This window comes from Chiloscyllium plagiosum, unplaced genomic scaffold (genome assembly GCF_037043375.1).
Source record: "Chiloscyllium plagiosum isolate Xiang-an unplaced genomic scaffold, Cpla_swu_hap1 HiC_scaffold_45, whole genome shotgun sequence".
Lineage (NCBI taxonomy): Eukaryota > Metazoa > Chordata > Chondrichthyes > Orectolobiformes > Hemiscylliidae > Chiloscyllium > Chiloscyllium plagiosum.
In genome coordinates this window covers 13169819-13190459 of record NW_028270183.1, presented here as the reverse complement: position 1 = coordinate 13190459, position 20641 = coordinate 13169819, and the positions used below count along the sequence as shown (strand labels likewise).

General features: G+C 46.6%; 2 protein-coding genes across 2 annotated transcripts in view; one reads left to right on the top strand and one right to left on the bottom strand.

Annotated features, from left to right (window-relative positions):
• The first annotated feature begins 1644 nt into the window (after positions 1 to 1644).
• Positions 1645 to 20641, top strand: part of epor (erythropoietin receptor) — a 25325-nt gene continuing 6328 nt past the window's right edge. The window contains exons 1-7 of the mRNA XM_087983372.1: positions 1645 to 1843; positions 9498 to 9633; positions 11050 to 11228; positions 12652 to 12803; positions 14524 to 14677; positions 17485 to 17572; positions 20128 to 20215. Of these exons, the coding sequence (XP_087839498.1) occupies positions 1744 to 1843; positions 9498 to 9633; positions 11050 to 11228; positions 12652 to 12803; positions 14524 to 14677; positions 17485 to 17572; positions 20128 to 20215 (897 nt within the window). The 5' untranslated portion in view covers positions 1645 to 1743. The remainder of the gene's footprint in view (positions 1844 to 9497; positions 9634 to 11049; positions 11229 to 12651; positions 12804 to 14523; positions 14678 to 17484; positions 17573 to 20127; positions 20216 to 20641) is intronic.
• Positions 17495 to 20641, bottom strand: part of swsap1 (SWIM-type zinc finger 7 associated protein 1) — a 21377-nt gene continuing 18230 nt past the window's right edge. The window contains exon 3 of the mRNA XM_043694862.2: positions 17495 to 17631. Within this exon, the coding sequence (XP_043550797.1) occupies positions 17610 to 17631 (22 nt within the window). The 3' untranslated portion in view covers positions 17495 to 17609. The remainder of the gene's footprint in view (positions 17632 to 20641) is intronic.

Sequence of the window (20641 nt, the reverse complement as noted above, 5' to 3'; positions counted from 1 at the left end):
GATGTTGGCTGAGATGCATGAGTACCTGCCATGTACATGGTGGGAGGTGTCCCCACGCGTAATGGTGGTATCCATGTTGACACTCTGATATGTATTGCAGTGGTTGCCACGGCAGGGTTGTACGGTGTTGTGGTTGATATTGTCCTGAAGGCTGGGCAGTTTGCTACGAACAATGGTCTGTTTAAGGTTTGGTGGTTGTTTAAAGGCAAGACACAGAGGCGTGGAGAACGTCTTGGCAAGGTGCTCATCCTCAGTGATAATGTGTTCCAGGTTGCGAAGAACATGGTGAAGTTTTTTGGTTCCTGGGAAATACTGGACAACGAAGGGTACCCTGTTGGTTGGAGCTCATGTCTGTCTCCTGAGGAGGTCATTACGGTTTCTCGCTGTGGCATATCAGAACTGGCAGTCGATGAGTTGACCATCATACCCCGTTCTTATGAGGGCATTCTTGAGCACCTTCAGGTGTCCGTCATATTCCTCCTCATCTGAACAGATCCTGTGTATGCGTTGGGCTTTTCCGTAGGGAATGGCTGTTTTACTATGTTTTGGGTGGAAGCTGGAGACATGTAGCATCATGAGGATGCTACACGTCTCCAGCTTGTGGGTTTGTGGTAAAGTGTGGTGCTGAGGTGCCCATCCTTGATGGAGATGCGTCTGTCCAAGAATGAGACAGATACTAGAGAGTTGTTCATGGTGAGTCTGATGGTGGGATGAAACTCATTGATATCACTGTGTAGTTGTTTCAGTTACTCCTTGCCATGGGTCCAGAGGAAGAGAATGTTATCAATATATGTGGTGTATAATTTTGGCTGGAAACTCTATAGAAAAGACATCTTGTTCGAACCTGTGCATGAAAATGTGACATATTGGGGTGCAAATTTGGTCTCCATGGCTGTTCCGTGTGTCTGGATGAAAAACTAGTTGTTAAAGGTGAAGACGTTGTGGTCAAGGACGAAGCAGATGAGATTGAGGACGATGTTTGGGGATTGGCGGTTGTTGGTGTTGAGTACTGAGGCTGTTGCCGCGATGCCATCATTGTGGGGGATGCTGGTGTAGAGTGCTGAAACATCCATTGTGATGAGGAATGTTCCTGGTTTCGACTGGCCTGTGGGTGCTGAGTTTCTGTAAGAAGTCGCGACAGAAGCTGGGGGTCCCCTGTACAATGGGTTTCAAGATGCCTTCGACATAGCCAGAGATGTTGTCACACAGGGTTCCAATGCCTGACACAATGGGATGTTCTAGTGTGCTGGCTTTTGCGATAAAATGTGTTGACTTTGCCAAACCTGTCTTTTGCCTGATGGTAACCCATTCTACAGCTACTGCTTTCCCTTCCAACCTTTGGTTCCAGTCTGTCCAGCCAAAATCTGCTCTTCTACCCCCCCCAACCAACATGAAGTTCACTTTCCACCACTGCCCCCTTCCTCCGGAGTGATGAAAAGCGCTGACTCTTTAAATCATTGAGAAAGAAAATTTTTGAAATACGTAACCCATCTTCCAGTTAAGATGCGAGGTGGCGTCTCCAATCATAAGGGAGGGTGGGTATATCTAGTTCTTACTGAGGGGCTGGGTAATAGAGTGGGAGGGACAATGCCTTTGTCCCCGCCTCCACTAGCCCCTAAGGTTTGCAAGGCAGCTTCATGTTAATGTGTGTGTGTGTGTGTGTGTGTACTAGTGACTGGTTTCAGAACACATCCAGAAACAGTCAGTGACACTTCTGGATCACAACAGGAAAAAGCTCACAGAATGATTCACCGCGACTGCCACCTCAAAACAGGATTCTCCCTCCTTGTCTTCATTACTGCTGCCGTTCTGAATGCGAGATCCTTGAATCTGGAAGACAAAAGTAAGGCTTTTACCTTAATGTTTATTACTTTGGCTGTTTCTGTGGACAGTGTGGAAGGGACCTTGGCAATTTGTTTTCTTTGCAAAATTATACTTTATTGAAAAATAATGTCTTTGTGTGAGTCGCAGGTGCAATTTGGTTCTGTCAAGGAAACATGCAAACAAACATTGACTCTATCCAAACAAACCAAAGACATGTCTTAATTTATTGACAGTTTTAGGGGTCAGGGTCAAGGGTGAAATCACCTTTTCCTGCTCCTTCACTTTGATGCAAAACATAATTTGCCTTTTTGCTGTAATTTACAATTCTTAGAGCAAAAGACTTCCTGACAGGCTGGGTAGTCTGTAACAAGAGTTACGCCTGATTGAGATTTCTGCCACTTCGGGAGATTTACAGCATAAATATTTCAATATTGTGACCCAAAATTACACGGCTGCACTTGCTGAATAATTAAACAGCCCCAACGTATCGTTTGATTTTTTTTTCCTCATTGAGTGAAAAACCGTACAAATGTTTTTCAAAGTGACTGAAGGAGGTATTTACTTTGTGAAATTTACATGAAATTTAAAATCATTTCTCTCTCTGTTGACATGTCTGGCTCGGGCCAGCGTTTACTGCCCATTCCTCATTGCCCCTTGAGAAGGTGGTGGTGAGCTGCTTTCTTGAACCGCATAGATACCGTGGGGCATAGATACGTTCTGGGGGTGGCGGGGGGGGGGGAATATTTGACTCGGCGATATATTTCCAAGTCAGGATGGTGAGTGACTCAGAGGGGAACGTGCAGGCAATGACCTGGAAAAGATTTCCCTCACATCGCTGTTACTTCTTCTGCTAAAATGAAAACCGTCAAATCATTTCTCTGTTCTTCTATGGGTTTGTGTGGGTTTCCTCTGGGTGCTCTGGTTTCCTCCCACAGTCCAAAGATGTGTAGGTCAGGGTGAATTGGCCGTGCTAAATTGCCCATAATGTTCAGGGATGTGTAGGTTAGGTACGTTAGTCAGGGGTAAATGTAGAGTAATAGGGGAATGGGTCTGGGTGGGTTACTCTTGTTGGGCCGAAGGGCCTGTTTCCACACTGAATGATTCTATGATTCAAATCCTGATGTACCTGCCTGAAAATGGGAATAGTCCGGTTCCCAACTCAATATATCCTGTCTTGGGGAATCAGTTCCAGAACCAGGACTTGAACCCACACCCTTCATGATGAAAAGACATGGTATGCGCTAAGCTACTCGGGTGCAAGGTTGTCAAATATCTCTGCTACTGCGGGATTTGATTCCTTCTGACACCCTCAGCCAGCCCTGCACTGGTTCGTTTATCAACCATGCAACAAAATCAATGGAGTTCCATTTACGGCTTCCAATACAGTGGCATCGCAGTCAGGGCTAGTAAATCAGAGGCCTGGATTAATCATCACAGTGAGGCGAGTTCAAATCGCACTGTGGCAGCCTTGAGGTATTTAAATCCAAGTAGTTGGGCACATTTGGAAGGAGATGTTGATCAGGAAAACCGATGGATTTGCCACAACGACCCAGTGGGTTCACTGACGTCCTTTCATCTGCTCTCCTTACCCGGCCTGGCCAACATGTGATTGACTCGGTCGGTTTGCGACGTGGGGAGAATCGATGATTTGAAGGGGAACTTGAGTGAATTAAACTTGTAAGACCACAGGGCGAAATGGGATTGATTGGGTTAGTATGAGGAGAGCCAACATGGGCTGGATGGGCTGAATGGCATATGTTCTGTTGTGTAACGATTCTGTATGAATCCCTCAGCAGTATAAAACATCCCACCTAATGCTTTTGTTCCCGGTTAAGCTCTCAAGCACAGTTGGACTTAGAGTCACAGAAACAGACCCTTCGGCCCAGATCGTCCATGCCGACCTGATATTCTAACCTAATCTAGTCCCGTTTGCCAGCAGTTGGTCCATATCCCTCTAAACCCTTCCTATTCATGACCCCATCCAGATGCCTTTTAAAAGCTGTAATTGTACCAGCCTCCACCACTTCCTCTGGCAGCTCTTATTTAATAGCTTCATTGGAGAGGACAGATGCAAAAGAGTATTAACTTCCAGGCAAATGAACAGAGTCTGAGCTGAACCTGGTCTCTTCGGAAGGGAAGAAAGCGATGCGATGGGTTTGCAAAGAAAACAAACAACAGTTTTGTTTTGCTCAGGTATCTCAAGATACCCCTTGCTCGGCAGAGATAATGTGCAAACTGCCGAGCGGGCTTGTTGTTTTTCACAGGGCTTACCAGCAATGATGCGAGCAGCGTGCCTTATCTTTTCAAACACGTGCTTCAGTTTTGATGGGGACATTTGGCGCTCTGGATAACAGCCTGCTGACAATTGCGCGTAAAAACTGTGTAATTTATTGAGGGAACATGCGTGGTTGGCGAAGATTAGCTGTCCTTCCCAGCTTCTTTCAGAAAGACTCGTAAAGCAGAAAAACAAGCCCAAACCACCGCCCCCCCACCCCCGCAACTCCAATCCTTTCTGGGCTCTTGCTGTGCATCTAATTCAATAAGCGCCAGAAGTTGGTTGGTGTCAGACTGGGGCGGGGGGAGGGGGTGGGGAAGGGGAGGGGTGGGGAAGAAAGATCTTGCTTGCAGGATTCGGACGGGCCCCTTCAGTCCCTGAATAGATACCCCCTCAAGGTAATGCCAGCTGTTTCAGGAACCAGGCAGAGCTTTCTGGGTCCAACTGATCTGATCTGTACAATCCCAGTGTCCATACACCTCTCCGTTCCTTTCTCTGCTCAGTACCACCATCTTGAATCCATTTGCCTCCTGTGGCAAATAGGTATCATGGTGGCTCAGTGGTTAGCACAGCTGCTTTGCAACACTAGGGACTTGGGTTCGATTCCGCCCTTGGGTGGAGTTTGCATGTCCTCCCACAGTCCAGAGGTGGATTATTGGCCATGCTAAATTGCCCCATGGTATCCAGGGATGTGAATCAAAGAACCCCTACAGTGTGGATGTGGGCCATTCAGCCCGTTTAGTCCTCACTAAGTATCCCACCTGGACCCATCTCCCTCCTCTAACCCTGTAACCCTGCATTTCCCATGGCTAATCCACCTACCCTGCACATCCCTGCATATTGTGGTGTGCAGCCACGGTTAATAAGGGGATAGCGTGCAAAGCTGGGTCTGGTTGGAGGGTCGCTGACTTGATGGGCCGAATGGCCTCTTCCTGCACTGTAGGAGTTCTCTAGGTTGGATTGGAGAGTGGAAAAATTGAGGGCCTTGTAGTGGAGCTGAAAAAGTGTCAGATTTCCAAATGCCGGGCGCAATGTACACAGCCCCCAATCAACTAATTGGCGACGGGGGAAATGGGGGTACATTCAATCAGATGGGCAGTAAGAGGGATGAGGAGCCCCCTAACCCTTTCCCATGCACCAACTCCGATTTAGAGCTATTGAAGGGAGACCCATGATTTGGCCTTTCTGTCAGATGAGGGCGAAAGGCAGGGAATGAATACCCACTTCAGGGTGTCCTCCTCCTCCTCCTCTTGGGGAGACCCCAAAGGTCAGGAAGGGTCACCAACCGCATTGCCTTTGGGGCCATGACCCCACTGCACTTTCCTCCCTCACCCCACCCCTGTGGACAGGTGAGCACAGCACCAGAGGGCAGTAGCCCCTCTTCTCTGTGTTCCACCTTTGGCCAGGCTTTGCACATGCTCATTTCCAGCGGTTGGTGAGCGGCAGGTCAAAGGTCACGCAGCTGTGCCAGGTGAGGATAGAAAGGAATTGGATGGCAACGTTCGATGATCGACTTTTTAAAAAACATTAGTAGTAATAGTTTGCATTTGTGTGGCACCGTTCCCCACCTCATGATGTTTCTGCACTAGCTTCGCAGCCAATGAGCTGTAGCCCCTGTTGTGACATCAGAAACATCACATCCAATGTTTGAGCAGTAAAACCCACACAAATGGTGGTGAGATATCGACAGGACAATGTGTTTTATTGAAGTGGGGTCTAAGACCCCATAATGGCCTAGACCCTCTGGTCTTCAGGTTGTCGGAAATTGGTCGTACCCATTATAATATACGATGGGAGCTCCCTGATACCCTGCTCACTGACCACATACTACTTGCCTAGGAAGTTGAAGCTTCCAATGGACAGAACCCTCCAAATCAGTCTCTGATTCTGAACTAGTGCCAACTCCTGGCCACAGTTGTTGCAAGGAATCCCGAGGGACAGGATGTACATGTATTTGGAAAGGCAAGGACTGATTCGGGATAGTCAACATGGCTTTGTGCATGGGAAATCATGTCTCACAAACATGTTTGAGTGTTTTGAAGAAGTAACAAAGAGGATTGATGAGGGCAGAGCAGTAGATGTGATCCATATGGACTTCAGTAAGGCGTTTGACAAGGTTCCCCATGGGAGACTGATTAGCAAGGTTAGATCTCACGGAATACAGGGAGAACTAGCCTTTTGGATAAAGAACTGGCTCAAAGGTAGAAGACAGAGGGTGGTGGTGGAGGGTTGTTTTTCAGACTGGAGGCCTGTGACCAGTGGAGTGCCACAAGGATCGGTGCTGGGTCCTCTACTTTTCGTCATTTACATAAATGATTTGGATGTGAGTATAAGAGATATAGTTAGTAAGTTTGCAGATGACACCAAAATTGGAGATGTAGTGGACAGCGAAGAAGGTTACCTCAGATTACAATGGGATCTTGATTAGGTGGGCCAATGGGCTGAGAAGTGGCAGATGGAGTTTAATTCAGATAAATGCGAGGTGCTGCATTTTGGAAAAGCAAATCATAGGAGGACTTATACACTTCATAGTAACGTCCTAAGGAGTATTGCTGAACAAAGAGACCTTGGTTCATAGCTCCTTGAAAGTGGAGTCGCAGGTAGATAGGATAGTGAAGAAGGCGTTCCTTTATTGGTCAGATTGTTGAGTACAGGAGTTGGGAGGTCACATTGAGGCTGTACAGGACATTGGTTAGGCAACTGTTGGAATATTGCATGCAATTCTGGTCTCAGGGTTCAGAAAAGATTTACAAGGATGTTGCCAGGGTTGGAGGATTTGAGCTATAGGTAGAGGCTGAACAGGCTGAGGCTGTTTTCCCTGGAGCATCGGAGGCTGAGGGGTGACCTTATAGAGGTTTACAAAATTATGAGGGGCACGGATAGGGTAAATAGACAAAGTCTTTTCCCTGGGGTGGGCGTAGAACTAGAGGGCATAGGTTTAGGGTGAGAGGGGAAAGATATAAAAGAGACCTAAGGGGCAACGTTTTCACGCAGAGGGTGGTACATGTATGGAATGAGCTGCCAGAGGAAGTGGTGGAGGCTGGTACAATTGCAACATTTAAGAGGCATTTGGATGGATATAGGAATAGGAAGGGTTTGGAGGGATATGGGCCAGGTGCTGGCAGGTGGGACTGGATTGGGTTGGGATAACTGGTCGGCATGGACAGGTTGGACCGAAGGGTCTGTTTCCGTGCTGTACATCTCCATGACTCTATGACTCTATAATTCACCACTGAGCATCCCGATCACTCATACTGAGCCCTCCATGACACACCCATTCCCCTCCTCCACTGGTCACTCCAATAATCACTCAATTTGAACACCCAACTAGACCACCCCAGCCAATCCAATGTCTTCCTTAAGTCATTCACAAGGTGATTTTCAGACCTTTAAACATGGAATATAGCAGCCACGACTGTAAAAAGAGCATGGCCTCTACCTTTTTGGATGATTCATGCACAATTCATTATTTTTCCCATTTCTGACATTAAACGCTGACCACATTCATAAAAGGTAGTTCATTGCTTAAGGGGTATTGGGATACCCTACAGCCATTGACCACTGTATAAATGAAAGGTGTGTGTGAGAGAGTGTATGTGTGTCTGTGAGAGTGTGAGAGAGTGTGTGCGTGTGTGAGAGTGTGTGGGTGTGTGAGAGAGAGAGTTTGTGAGTGTGTGAGAAAGTGAGTGTGTGCATGTGTGTGTATGTCTGTGTGTGTGAGAAAGAGTGTGTGTTTGCATGTGTGTGTGTATGTCTGTGTATAAGAGTGTGTGTGTGAGAGAGTGTGTGTGGGAGAGTGTGTCTGTGTTTGTATGTGTGTGCGTATGTCTGTGTGTGAGAGTGTGTCTGTGTGTGTGTGAGAAAGAGTGTGTGTTTGCATGTGCGTGTGTATGAGTGTGTATGTGTGAGAGTGTGTGTGTGTGAGAGTGTGTCTGTGTGTGAAAGAGAGAGTGTGTGTGTGGGAGAACGTGTATGTCTGTGTTTGTGTGTGTGAGAGAGATTATGTATGTGTGTGTGGGAGAGTGTGTCTGTGTGTGGGTGTATGTGTGTGTTTGTGTGTGTGAGAGAGAGTGTGTGTGTGTTTGTGTGTGTGGGAGAGTGTGTGTGTCTGTGCTTGTGTGTGTGTGTGAGAGTGTGTATGCTTATGTGTGTGGGAGAGTGTGTGTGTCTCTGTTTGTGTGTGTGTGTGAGATAAAGAGTGTGGCTGTGTGTGTGAGAGAGAGTGTGTGTATGTGTTTGTGTGTGAGAGAGAGTATGTGTGCATGTTTGTGTGTGTGGGAGAGAGAGAGAGAGTGTGTATGTGTGTGTGTGTGAGAGATCACTGAGTGTCATGATGTGGAGGTGCCTGCGTTGGACTGGGGTGGACAAAGTTAAAAATCCCACAACACCTGGTTAGAGTCCAACAGGTTTATTTGGAAGCACCAGCTCCCGAGGCACTGCCTCTTCATCAGGTGATTGTCTGATGTGAGTGTGTTATTGTATATAAGTGTATATTGTATATTTGCGACCACTGAGTGAGTGTGTTTTTGTGTGCCTGAGTGAAAATGAAACAGAAGATGGAGGTCCACATTCTTTGACCGTCACAGTTTATATAAAGTAACAACAAAGCAGAAAGGAATACTGTATTTTGTTGGGACAAAAACCCTTCGAAATAATAAGTCAAAGCCTGCTCTTCTAATCCAACTAATATCACTGAGAATAACTTGACCTCTTCGCAAAGAAGGCCATTTGTTAATCTCGGGAAAATTTTCACAGTCATGATAATTAGTGGCTCAGTGGTTAGCACTGCTGCCTCACTGCGCTAGGAACCCAGGTTCGATTCCAGCCTCGGGTGACTGTCTGTGTGAAGTTTGCTCATTCTCCTCGTGTCTGCGTGGGTTTGCCCCAGTTTCCTTCCACAGTCCAAGGATGCGCAGGTTAGGGTTGATTTGCCATGTTAAATTATCCATAGTGCTCAGGGATGTGTAGAGTGGATGGGTTAGCCATGGGAAATGCAGGGTGACAGGGATACAGTAACGGGGTGGGTCTGGGTGGGAAGCTGTTCGGAGGGTCAGTGTGGACTCAATGCTGACCAACACGCCACCAGATGGTCGGTTTATAGTGCAGATTGACGCCAACAGCGTGGGTTCAATTCCCGCACTGGCTGAAGTTATTGTGAAGGTCTCTCCTTCTCAACCTCTCCCCTCATCCGAGGTGTGGTGACCTTCAGGTTAAACCACCACCAATCGTCTCTCTGAATGAGAGAGTTGGGGTTGGGGTAAGTTTACTTTTCCGTCTGATTGCTATCTCGGACCCGCTATCCTGGAGGGAAGGCCTTTTCTCAATCAGAGCACTCCCAGGCCCTATGTGTTACCCTGCCTGTTCGAGGTGACTGACATCAGCTCTGTTCTTTCTCTAGTGCTCTTGGTGACAGCGGCAGGACCTGAGCCATTGAATTGCTTCACCCAGACCCTGGAAGATCTCTATTGTTTCTGGAATGAAATGGACGATGGTGACCCCAGTAAATACCGATTCTCCTACCAGTACCTGTACCAGTATGTGGTTATCAATTACTCAGGACTCGACCGCTTTCGCTCAGACAGACATGTGTTTTCACGACCAAATGTGTTCTTTTCTATGCTCAATGTTGCATCTTTTATTTTGTGAGCGTATGTGTGAGCTAGTGTATGTGTACGAGTGTGTATGAGTGTGTGTGTGTGAGAGAGAGAGAGAGAGAGAGAGAGAGAGAGCGTGTATGTGTGTGTGTGAGAGAGAGAGTGTATGTGTATGAGCGTGTGAGTGTGTATGTGTGAGAGAGTGTGTGTGTGTGAGGGAGAGTGTGTGTTTGGGTGTGTGTGTGAGAAGAAGTGAATGTGAGTGTGTGTATATGTGTGTGTGTGTGAGTGCGTGTGTGTGTGAGAGAGAGAGACTGTGTGAGAGAGGGAGTGAATGCGTGTGTGGATGTATCTGTGAGCGAGTGTGCATGTGTGTGCGCGAGTATATGTGTGTGTGTGTGAGAGAGAGGGAGTGAATGTGAATGTGTGTGTGTGTGTAAGAGTGTATGTGCCTGTGTGAGCGAGTGTGTGTGTATGTGAGTGTGTGTGGTTGCTGAAAACAAACTTTTATTTATTTCTATTCAACCAATTCCTTTTCATTTTTCCATGCAGACTTCTAAAAGTTTCAAATCTCTCTATGTGAGCCTGACTCCACTCTGAGAATTGTGTCTCTCTAAAATTCTGACCTTGTGTTCTACTCCTGAGTTTAACTGCTCCAAGGGCATTTGTGAATAGCATCATTTATTATTACTGTCAATAATGGTGGTAGTGTCTTCAGTTGTTGGGCCCTAAACCTTGACACTCCCTCCCTAAAACTCTCCATCCTTCCTTTTAAAGAAGTCCCTATCTCTTTCACCAAGGGTGGCTGAGTGGTTAGCATGGCTGCCTCACAGTGCCAGGGACCTGGGTTCGATTCCAGTGACTGTCTGGGTGGAATTTGCACGTTCTCCCCGTGTCTGTGTGGGTTTCCTCTGGGTGCTCTGGTTTCCTCCCACAGTCCAAAGATGCGCAGGCTAGGGTGGATTGGCTAAATTGTCATGTAGTGTCCAGGGAGCTGTGGGTTAGCCATGAGAAATATAGGATTACAGGGATAGAATGGGAGGGGGAATCTGGGTGGGATGGTCAGTGCGGACTCAATGGGCCGAATGGCCTGCCTCCATGTTGTACGATTCAAGCTTTTATCCACCTGTCCCTAAACTATCCACCTGAGGCTTCGAGGTCACTTTGTGCTGTGTTCCTATATAAATGCAAGTTCTATGCTGCGATGATGAATCAGTGGAAGGCATTGGGGTTAATTTTAAGCCTGCCTTTCCCCACCTCCCCTTCAGAAACTGACTGGGTAGAAATCGACTTGCCCGCGTGTGTCCCCAGGTTCGATTTTGACCTGCCCTTCAGCAATGTTTCTTAATTCCTCAGGGACGATAATGAGAGGAAAGAATGTCACCTTTCCGTCCAAAGGATTGGCGGTAACATGAACCGTTACATCTGCACACTTCCCACAATGGATGTTTCTCTGTTTGCTCCCTTGGAAATCGAGGTGTCACTGAATTCGAGTCGGGTCAAGCAGCGGCAGATCATCTACATCAACAACGCCGGTGAGTGTGACTTAGAAGTGTACCATAGGAACAGCCATCGTTCAATGGGTTACGCTCTTGTTGGTCCAAGACTCACTCAAGAGACTTGAGCCATAAGTATGAGTGCTGCATTGTCAGATATACCCCCTTTCTCACAAGACGTTAAATCAAGGTTCTGACCATGCTCTCATGTGGCCAGGAGAAACCCCAGGGCACCTTTGAAAGTAAGACACATTGCAGCCCGGCACCAAGTAAAGACGATCTGACCATTCTCCTGCTGCTGACTGTGGAAGCCTGCTCTGTTTCTGAAATTACAAGACAATCAAAGGTAAAAGGGATAGCGCGGTGGCTCAGTGGTTAGCACTGCTGCCTCACGGCGCCAGGCACCTGGATTCGATTCCAGCCTCGGGCGACTGTCTGTGTGGAGTTTGCACGTTCTCCCTTGTGTCTGTGTTTCCTCTGGGTGCTCCGGTTTTCTCCAAAGACGTGCAGGTTAGGGGGACTAGCCCATGGGAAACGCAGCGCTGTGAGGAGTGGGATGTACTTTGAAAAGTCAGTGCAGAACCCGATGGGCTGAACAGCCTCTCTCTGCAATGTAAGGTTTCTGTGTTTCTATAAGGTCTCTCTAGCCCTGCCCTCTCATTAGAGAGTGATGAGTAATGATGATTCAACCTGAGGGCCTCCACCCCTCAGGCATAAAGTTAAGAAGTTGGAACTTTCATGCCAACTTCAGCCTGTGTAGGAGTTGAACCTGCGCTGTTGTCATCACTAACCAGTCATCCAGCCAACTGAGCTATCCAACCCCAATTAAAGTAAGGGTTTTAATGTGCTTCACAGAGCAGCAGCCCATTGTGAGAGACACTGTGGAGAACTGCGAATCTCTCTTATAAAACAAACTTCAATTTCTTTGCTCCGAAGGTCAATAAAACAAAATCCTTTCGCAGCCCGATGTGAGATTCGGATTGGATGACATTAAAGACAAACTGCTGTGCTATAAATAAAACATAAATAAAGCCCTTTATAACCATCTGTCACATTAAACTGTCTCAGCCTCTGCAGATAAATCTTTGCAATGAATGACCTTCCAAAGGGACTTTTCTGCAGCTAGCAATGGTTATTCTGAATGAAGACAGGCAGGTTCGATGGGCCGAAGGGCCTCTCCTCTCAATGTCTCACCATGAGCAGAGTTCCGAATGCTCGACCAGTCTGTTCGGAGTTGACATTAATTGAGGATAGAACGTTGGAAAGCAAAACATGAAACATCCGTGTTTTTCAGCAGGAGACGCTTTGGGAATTGTATGATCCCAGTTTCACATGATCTTTAACTCAGCCTCGATCTCATTGAGTGCCGGTTGGAACGGACCCAAGGGGCTGAGTGGCCTCCTCCTGTTCCTGTATTACTAACACAAGGGCCAGAAATAAACCTCAGTTTTTCTTCCCTCAGTTGTCTTAGATCCACCATCTAATGTGACCGTGCAACGGACTGGAAAGCCTGGCCAACTGCATGTCAAATGGTTAGCATCACAGCTGAAGTACTTGGAAAACTCCCTGTTATATGAAGTCAACTTCTCTTCCGTCAGCTCCAACGTGCAAAAGGTAAGACGGTCTATGGCCCACTACTTGATTCAAAGACCCTTCCTCACCATTCTTAGCTGATCTCGAGATATCCCTCCCAGTTAATCTGTTCAGCTAGAGTATTGTATCTGCCCTTGGTTAGGAAGGATGTCAAGACGTTTAGAGAGAGTACAGAAAAAAATAATGACATGGGTTCCTAGGATGAAGGATAGATTGGAGAAGCTAGAGACAGTTCTCCTTAGAGAAGGTTAAGAGGAAATTTGATATAGGTGTTCCAAACTATGAGGATTTAAGACAGAGTAAATAGGATTGAACTGTTCTTGTCAGTCAAAGGATAGAGAACCACGAGACATTGATTTAAAACAAAAGAAGCAATAATGACTGGACATTTTGATGCAGTGAGTGCTAGAGGAGAGATGTCATTAATCGTGAAAGGGTTCGGAAAAGATTTGCAAGGAGGTTGCCAGAGTTGGAGGGTTTCAGTTACAGGGAGAGGCTGAATAGGCTGGGGCCGTTTTCCCTGGAGCATCGGAGGCTGAGGGGTGACCTTGTAGAGATTTATAAAATCATGAGGGGCATGGATAGGGTGAATAGACAAAGTCTTTTCCCTGGGGTGGGGGAGTCCAGAACTAGAGGGCATAGGTTTAAGGGGAGAGGGGAAACATTTGAAAAGGACCTAAAGAGGCAAATCTTTCATGGACAGGATATTGCATGTATAAAACGAGCTGCCAGAAGAAGTGGTGGAGGTTGGTACAATGACAACATTTAAAAGGCATCTGGTTGGGTATATGAATAGGAAGGGTTTAGAGGGATAAGGGCCAAGTGCTGGCAAATGAGACTCAATTCATTTAAGATATCTGGTTGGCATGGACGAGTTGGACAGAAGGGTGCGTACCGTGCTGTATGCCTCTGACTCTAAGTGGTTTGGATTTGGAATGCAGCATCAGGATGTGTGATGGAACCAGGTGTAAACGGTGGGGTCCGTAAAAGAATCGGGTAATTAAAAAGAAGGGCAGGGTCAGGCAGAAAAAGCAGATTTGTTGGGTTTGGTGAATTGCTCTTTTCCGAGCTGGCATGGGTATGATGGACTGAATAGCCTCACTCAGTTTCACAACTGGTCCAGGTGTGTGTAATTCGACAGCGTCTAGTGCTGAGATGGAAGAGTTGAATCCTACTCCTCATCTCATGCCTTCATGTCTACTACTGAACAAAGCCAGGCCCAATTCATGCTCAGAATGTCTGTCGACATCCCCTGGGTACAGGGACAGGCGATGATGAGCTGCACAGTGTCAGTCAGTGAGCTGGGAGCAAAGACAGAGTTTTAGCAATATTCAGAAAAACAAAATAATTTGTTTGGCAGCACGTCGAGGTTGTTTATTCAGCAGTGAAGCCAACTTGTGAAATTTGCTTGTGGCAGAGTCTATTTTAACAGGGCTCAAGTGACCAGCCTGCTCCCCACATAGCAGCAGGATTATTCCTCCATTAAAATGCAGCGAATGTTGGACAACGCAAATGGCTGAGGGTAAAGGTTCAATCGCAATCACTTACAACTGTACAATTGGCTTGTGGGGGAATTATCCAACCATCTCCATTCTGTCTGGGAGTAGCACCTTCGTGCTCTGAGGTCCTGTCACCATTACCAATGAACACAAAGCCCCATACGTTCCAAATGAACGATTTATCATGAGCTCGTCCACCTGTGCAACATATTACAACATCACCTTCTCTGACCTTTGTGTAGGTGGAGACTGTCAAAGGGAAGACAGAATGCACCATTCTGAAGCTGAAGCCTCAGACTGAATACCTTGTCAGTGTCCGCGCAAAGCCCGATGGAGTCTCCATAGATGGCTACTGGACAGAATGGTCTAAACCTGTGTCTGCCATTACTGATTCAGGTAATAGAATTGTCTCTGTCTTTTCTGAACAATTGAAGGTGAGCGTACCCAGTGCATTGAAGAATGTAACAGTTATGTGGTTTATAAGCCCCTTAGAGTAATGAAGCATTACGTCTTTAGCCCGAGTCAGAGCTGTTTCTCAGCAGTGGCAACTTTCGTCGACATCGGAGATCTCAAGAAAGGATTTTTTCCCTAGTTTACTTTTCCACCTCCTCTTCCTTGCTATTATCAGTTCGTGTTCTTTCTTCAGCTGCTCAAAAGCAGATATTGAAATGAATCCATTTGTGGATTCCCCAAGTCTGCCAGTTAGAGTCCTGAAGAAGGGTTATACCCGAAATGTTGACCTGTCCACCTCCTGATACTGCTGGCTTGCTGTGTTCTTCCAGCCTCCTGCCTGTCTACTTTGGATTCCAGCATCCTCAGTTTTTTTTTACTGTCTCTAGATAGAAGACAGGTGTCAGGTTCTACAGCGGGGTAGTGAGGGCAGGCTGCTCCAGGTTGGTTATCAAAGGTCTGACATGTGTATGGACTTGGAGGTGCAGTTGTGGGGAATGGGCTGTCTGCAGTGAATCAGGAGCGGTTACTTTAAAAGATCACTAGGAGTTAAAGTAGGTTTCTCAACCTCTGACATTCCCTGGTGTCTGTTAAGCTGAAGTAAGTCTACGATGATGCTGCTGTGGTTTTAAGAGATGTATTTTGTCCTGTTTATTAAAGAGAGATTAAACAAGAGGCTTTGAGCAGTCTGTAAGAAAGCAAACAGCTTGTGAGGCCTTGGAGTTTATCTAAAGTTGAAACAAAAGAAGCAGCCTGGCTGGGTGTGGACTGTTCTCACAGACTAGGAATTCTAGTTGTTTTTTCAGTTTTTAGGTTTAGCTTTAAGCAGTTGCTGTTGTGGGCTTGAAAAGGTAGAAGCTATTTTTCCCTCTCTCTCAGTCACAGCTTGAAGCGGGGGGTTCTCTCTGCTGCTGGGTTACCTGAGAGACAAATGTATTTTTCAGAATTTTCATTTTTGCCAAGGGGTGTATTGATGGCATGTTGGAACAGTTAATTATTAATAGTTACTGTCTCTATTATTCTGTTACGTTTTCCAATAGAGTTAAATTATTCTAAATTCATTTTTCCTGTGGTTGTATTTTAACTATAGTGTTTAAATAAATTATGTTTTGCCTCATGTCGAGTAGTTTGACCAGTTGCATTGTATCTGGAACAGACACTTGCCTTTAAAATAATGGCACGGTGGCTCAGTGATTAGCACTGCTGCCTCACAGCGCCTGGGACCTAGGTTTAATTCTAGCCTCGGGCGACTGTCTGTGCAGAGGTTGCACGTTCTCCCTGTGTCTGCGTGGGTTTCCTCCAGGTGCACCAGTTTCCTCCCCCAATCCAAAGATGTGCAGGTTAGGGTGGATTGGCCATGCTAAAACAAATCACCTGAAATATCCAGGGGTGTCCAGGCTAGGTGGATTAGCCATGGGGAAATGCTAGGGTCATAAAAACGAGGATTGGATAGGGGAGTGGGTCTGGATGCGATGCTCTTCGGGGGGGTCGGTGTGGATTCAACGAGCCGAATGGACTGCTTCCATGTCATAGCGATTCGATGATTCTGTGAATAAGAATAAGACAATGTCTAGGTAACCTTCTTAAAATATTTTGGAGGGGTTCTAGTCTGGTACATAACCCATCTAAAACTGAAAGGGAAATTAGACAGTTTAGGTTTTCTGTAATCACAAAGGCATACTAACTGATTGAGATGTAACCATATCATGAAACAATTGAATAATATAACTATGTGTATTAGTTTGAATGCTGTTGAATGTGTACTGATATGGAACATAGACTATGTAAACATGGTTGGGTCCAGATAGGGGTTAGTAAAATCTTTTTTTATTGGAAGCTATGATTTGCAGGAATAGTTGATTGGAAGTTTGCTCTCTGTAAAAATTGTACGAAACCTTTATTCTCGTAACAAACATCTGACTTGTACACCATTCTGGATGTATACATCACCCACGTATCCCTGAGTAAATGTTTTAAACAAAGAAACTCGACTCTGGTCTAAGAGGAAATGAAGGGTTAAACTCGCCCTTCCTGAACCACCTAACTTTATGGGACTTTCTTAGAGGGTTCCCTGCACAGGGACAGTTCCTGCGGCTGGAGCTGAGAGTCGGATTCCACAAGATGCGCAAATCCAGCCTTTGCTGTTCCAGTGATTCTCTGGCCATTGCAACGTCAGTGCTCGTGTCACCGTCCCCCTCGCATTGCCCTCGTTTGAGTAATCAAATTGAGGTGGTCTTTGAATGTGGGCCCTAAGTTTCCCACAGAAGGATCAAGAGCATTAGGTGATTGATATAGTCCAGCAGAGTCCAACATTAGGTCGGGTTCAAAGTGTGATTCAGTTCAAACACCAGGTTGAGAGGTCATTTGAGTTATCATGGACAGACAGCAAATCAAAGTTCCATTGGCAATGATAGCCTGCACTGAGATCTGGATTATATAAATGTGTGCAAAGTTAATACTCAAACATCAAAATATGAGCTCTGTGCAATTTATATAATTACCTTCAGAATTACTTGCAGTGTTTAAAAGGAATGGAAATGTCATTTTATGCAAAACCCAAAGAGAACAATGCAGTATTACCTATTTAATCAGTCCTGATATAAATGTTGGGCATCATATCATCCCTGCCCCCATCCCCATCCCCATTCCCACCCCTTGCAGTTCCCCATGGATCCCATGTTAAAGAAAACAGGAGGCAGATGCACTATTGAGAACTGTGAAGAATTCACATGCTTTTCCTTTCTGTTTTCCAGATTTTGATCCTTTGATTCTAACCATGTCCTTGGTCCTCGTCATGATCATCATGTTGCTGTTTCTGACCATCCTCATGACCCACCGCAGGTAACCGGATTTTCTGTTGGCAGGGTTAATCTAATAATTAATCTAGCAATTCGCTGCATCTGGGATAAAGGAAGAGAAAGGATTAAAAATTCAATGCATGGCGATAAACTGACAGCGCTCAAGTTGGTTGCACATCTACCTCTTAGTCAGAAGGTTATAGGTTCATATCCCTTTTCAGACATTGAGTACACAGTCTAGGCAGGTCCTCCAATGTGGTACTGCAGTGGCTGTTTATCAGATGAATTATTAACCAAACCCTGTTTTCAGGCAGCTGTAGGAGGTTGGTACGGTGGCTCAGTGGTTAACACTGCTGCCTCACAGTGCCAGGGACCCGGGTTCGATTCCAGCTTTGGGTGACTGTCTGTGTGGAGTTTGCACATTCTCCCTGTGTCTGCGTGGATGTGCTCCAATTTCCTCCCACAGTCCAAAGATGTGCAGGTTAGGGTGGATTGGCCATGCTAAATTGCCACATAGTGTCCAGAAATGGATTGGCTATGGGAAATACAGGGATACAGTAGGAAGTTCTTCAGAGGGTCAGTGCATGCTCAATGGGCCGAATTGCCTGCATCCACAGTGCAGGGACTCTATGATCCTACTCCAGTATTTGCTGTGTCGCCATAGTCTTACCAAACCATAGGAGCTGCTCTCTCATGAGAGAGAGAGAGAGAGAGAGAGAGAGAGAGAAGCAACTGGTGGTGATTTAAGCTGAGGGCCACCAGACCTCAGGTGAGGGAAGAGGTTGAGAAGGAGAGTCCTTCATGGCAACCTCAAACCAGTGATGGGAATTGAACCCACACTGTTGGCATCACACTGCTCTGCAAACCAATCATACAGCCAACTGAGCGAGACCAACCTGCCCTACTCCAGTATAGAATCCCTACAGTGTGGAAACAGGCCCTGGGGCCCAACAAGTCCATACCGACCCTCTGAAGAGTAATCCATCCACATCCATTCTCCTACATTTACTAATGCACCTAGCCTGCACATCCCTGAACACTATGGGGCAATTTAGCATGGCCAATCCACCCTAACCTGCACATCTTTGGACTGTGGGAGGAAACCGGAGCACCCGGAGAAAACTCACGCAGACACGGGGAGAATGTGCAAACTCCACAGAGACAGTCACCCAAGGCTGGAATCGAACCTGGGTCCCTGGCACCGTGAGGCAGCAGTGCTAACCACTGTGCAGCCCTAAACCAAAATGGAGAATGTGGGTATTCCCTCAGAAAAAACAGAGGGGGCAATCAAAGTGAAACGAAAAATCCTCACAGGGAGTGACTAGCTGGATTTGGATGTGATGATTTCCCCTAGCCTAGAGCTCTCAATCCAGGTGAGATAATCTCAGGATAAGGGGCAGGCTCACTTGGACTGAGAGGTGGAGGAACGTCTTCACTCAGGGGCTGGTGAACCTTTGGAATTCCCAGAGAGATGTGGCAGCTCTGTCATCGAGCGAGCTCAAGATGGTGGGATGGCGCCGGAAAGTGGGATTGAGGTCAAGATCACCTGGGAATAGCAGGGCAAGATAGAGGACTGAATGGCCTCCTCCTGTTAACATGGGAATTAAAGATAAAAGAGTTGAGCAGGTCCCTTTGTCTCTGAGTATCATCTCTGATCCAAATGTAGTGAAGGTAAATGCTAACCTTTTAACCTTAACCCAAACCCAAACCCACTCTGGGCGCAACAAGTGGCTTTAGATCCATCTTCTGCTCTCCAGATGAAAATCAGTTTCACAGGTCAGTGCAACATCGAGGGCCGAAGGGCCTGTACTGCGCTGTAATGTTCTATGTCCTGTGTATAATATACAAGGATGGTGCCAGGGTTGGAGGGTTTGAGCTACAGGGAGAGGCTGAACAGGCTGGGACTGTTTTCCCTGGAGCGTCAGAGGCTGAGGGGTGACCTTCTAGAGATTTATAAAATCATGAGGGGTATGGATAGGCAAGGTCTTTTCCCTGGGCTGGGGGAGTCCAGAACTAGAGGCTGTAGGTTTCGAGTGAGAGGGGAAAGATTTAAAAGGGACCCAAGGGGCAACTTTTTCACGCAGAGGGTGGTGAATGTATGGAATGAGTTGCCAGAGGCTGGTACAATTACTGCATGTACAAGGCATCTGGATGGGTAGATGAATAGGAAAAGTTTAGAGGGAATGGGCCAAGTGCTGGCAACTGGGACTGGATTAGGTTAGGATATCTGGTCAGCATGGACGATTTGGACCGAGGGATCTGTTTCTGTGCTGTACATCTGTGTGACTCCAAGAGCTGAGCATCCCACAGTTCAGAATCCTTTGGCAGTCTCACAAAGAAAGGCCACCAGTTCAGCGAGATAGGCACATGGGAAACGCTAATCCCCAGACAGGAGCCAAAGTTCCATTTGGATTGACTGAACGTGCATTTAGCTGAACCGTCCTTTATCTCAAAATGCTTGATGCAAAGACAATGGGACGGGTTCCACTATTAATGCACCCCTCACTTGATGCATACAAGGAAACCTTGTCACGTCATTTAGATAATCAAACATATTTACCTCAGTTCAACACCAACTGCATCTTCTTTCATTTACAGAATGATCAAGGAAAAAATTTGGCCTCTGGTGCCCTCCCCTGAGAACATGTTCGATGGATTGTTCACTGTGTACCGGGGGAATTTCCAGGTAAATCACGGCTTTAAAGCACATTCTGAGCAACTGCACGTTCAAACTCTGGAATGTTCTGGAAACGGAAAGCCAACGTCTCATCTCTTGTGCTGAATCCTGTGGAGTACGGCTCCATGACCACATCGAATCCTTCTAGTTTGGTTTGGTACCAGCCAGGGTAGACATGGGCAAAGTGAATGGACGCTGGGCACAAGAAGGAAGTGCCCAGGATCCTGGATGGAGATGGGCTCCCAAACCCACCCTCTTTCACAGCAAGAGGTTAAATCGAGGGTCATCTGCCTTTGCATAAGGTCGCAATGACCCTATGGCACCATTCGGAGTTCAGCAGAGTTTTCCTCAGCAGAGTTTTCCACAGCCTCCCAATTGATTGAGAGATGAGTGTCAGTGTCACAACATCAGCTCTTCAGGCTGATGACATGGATC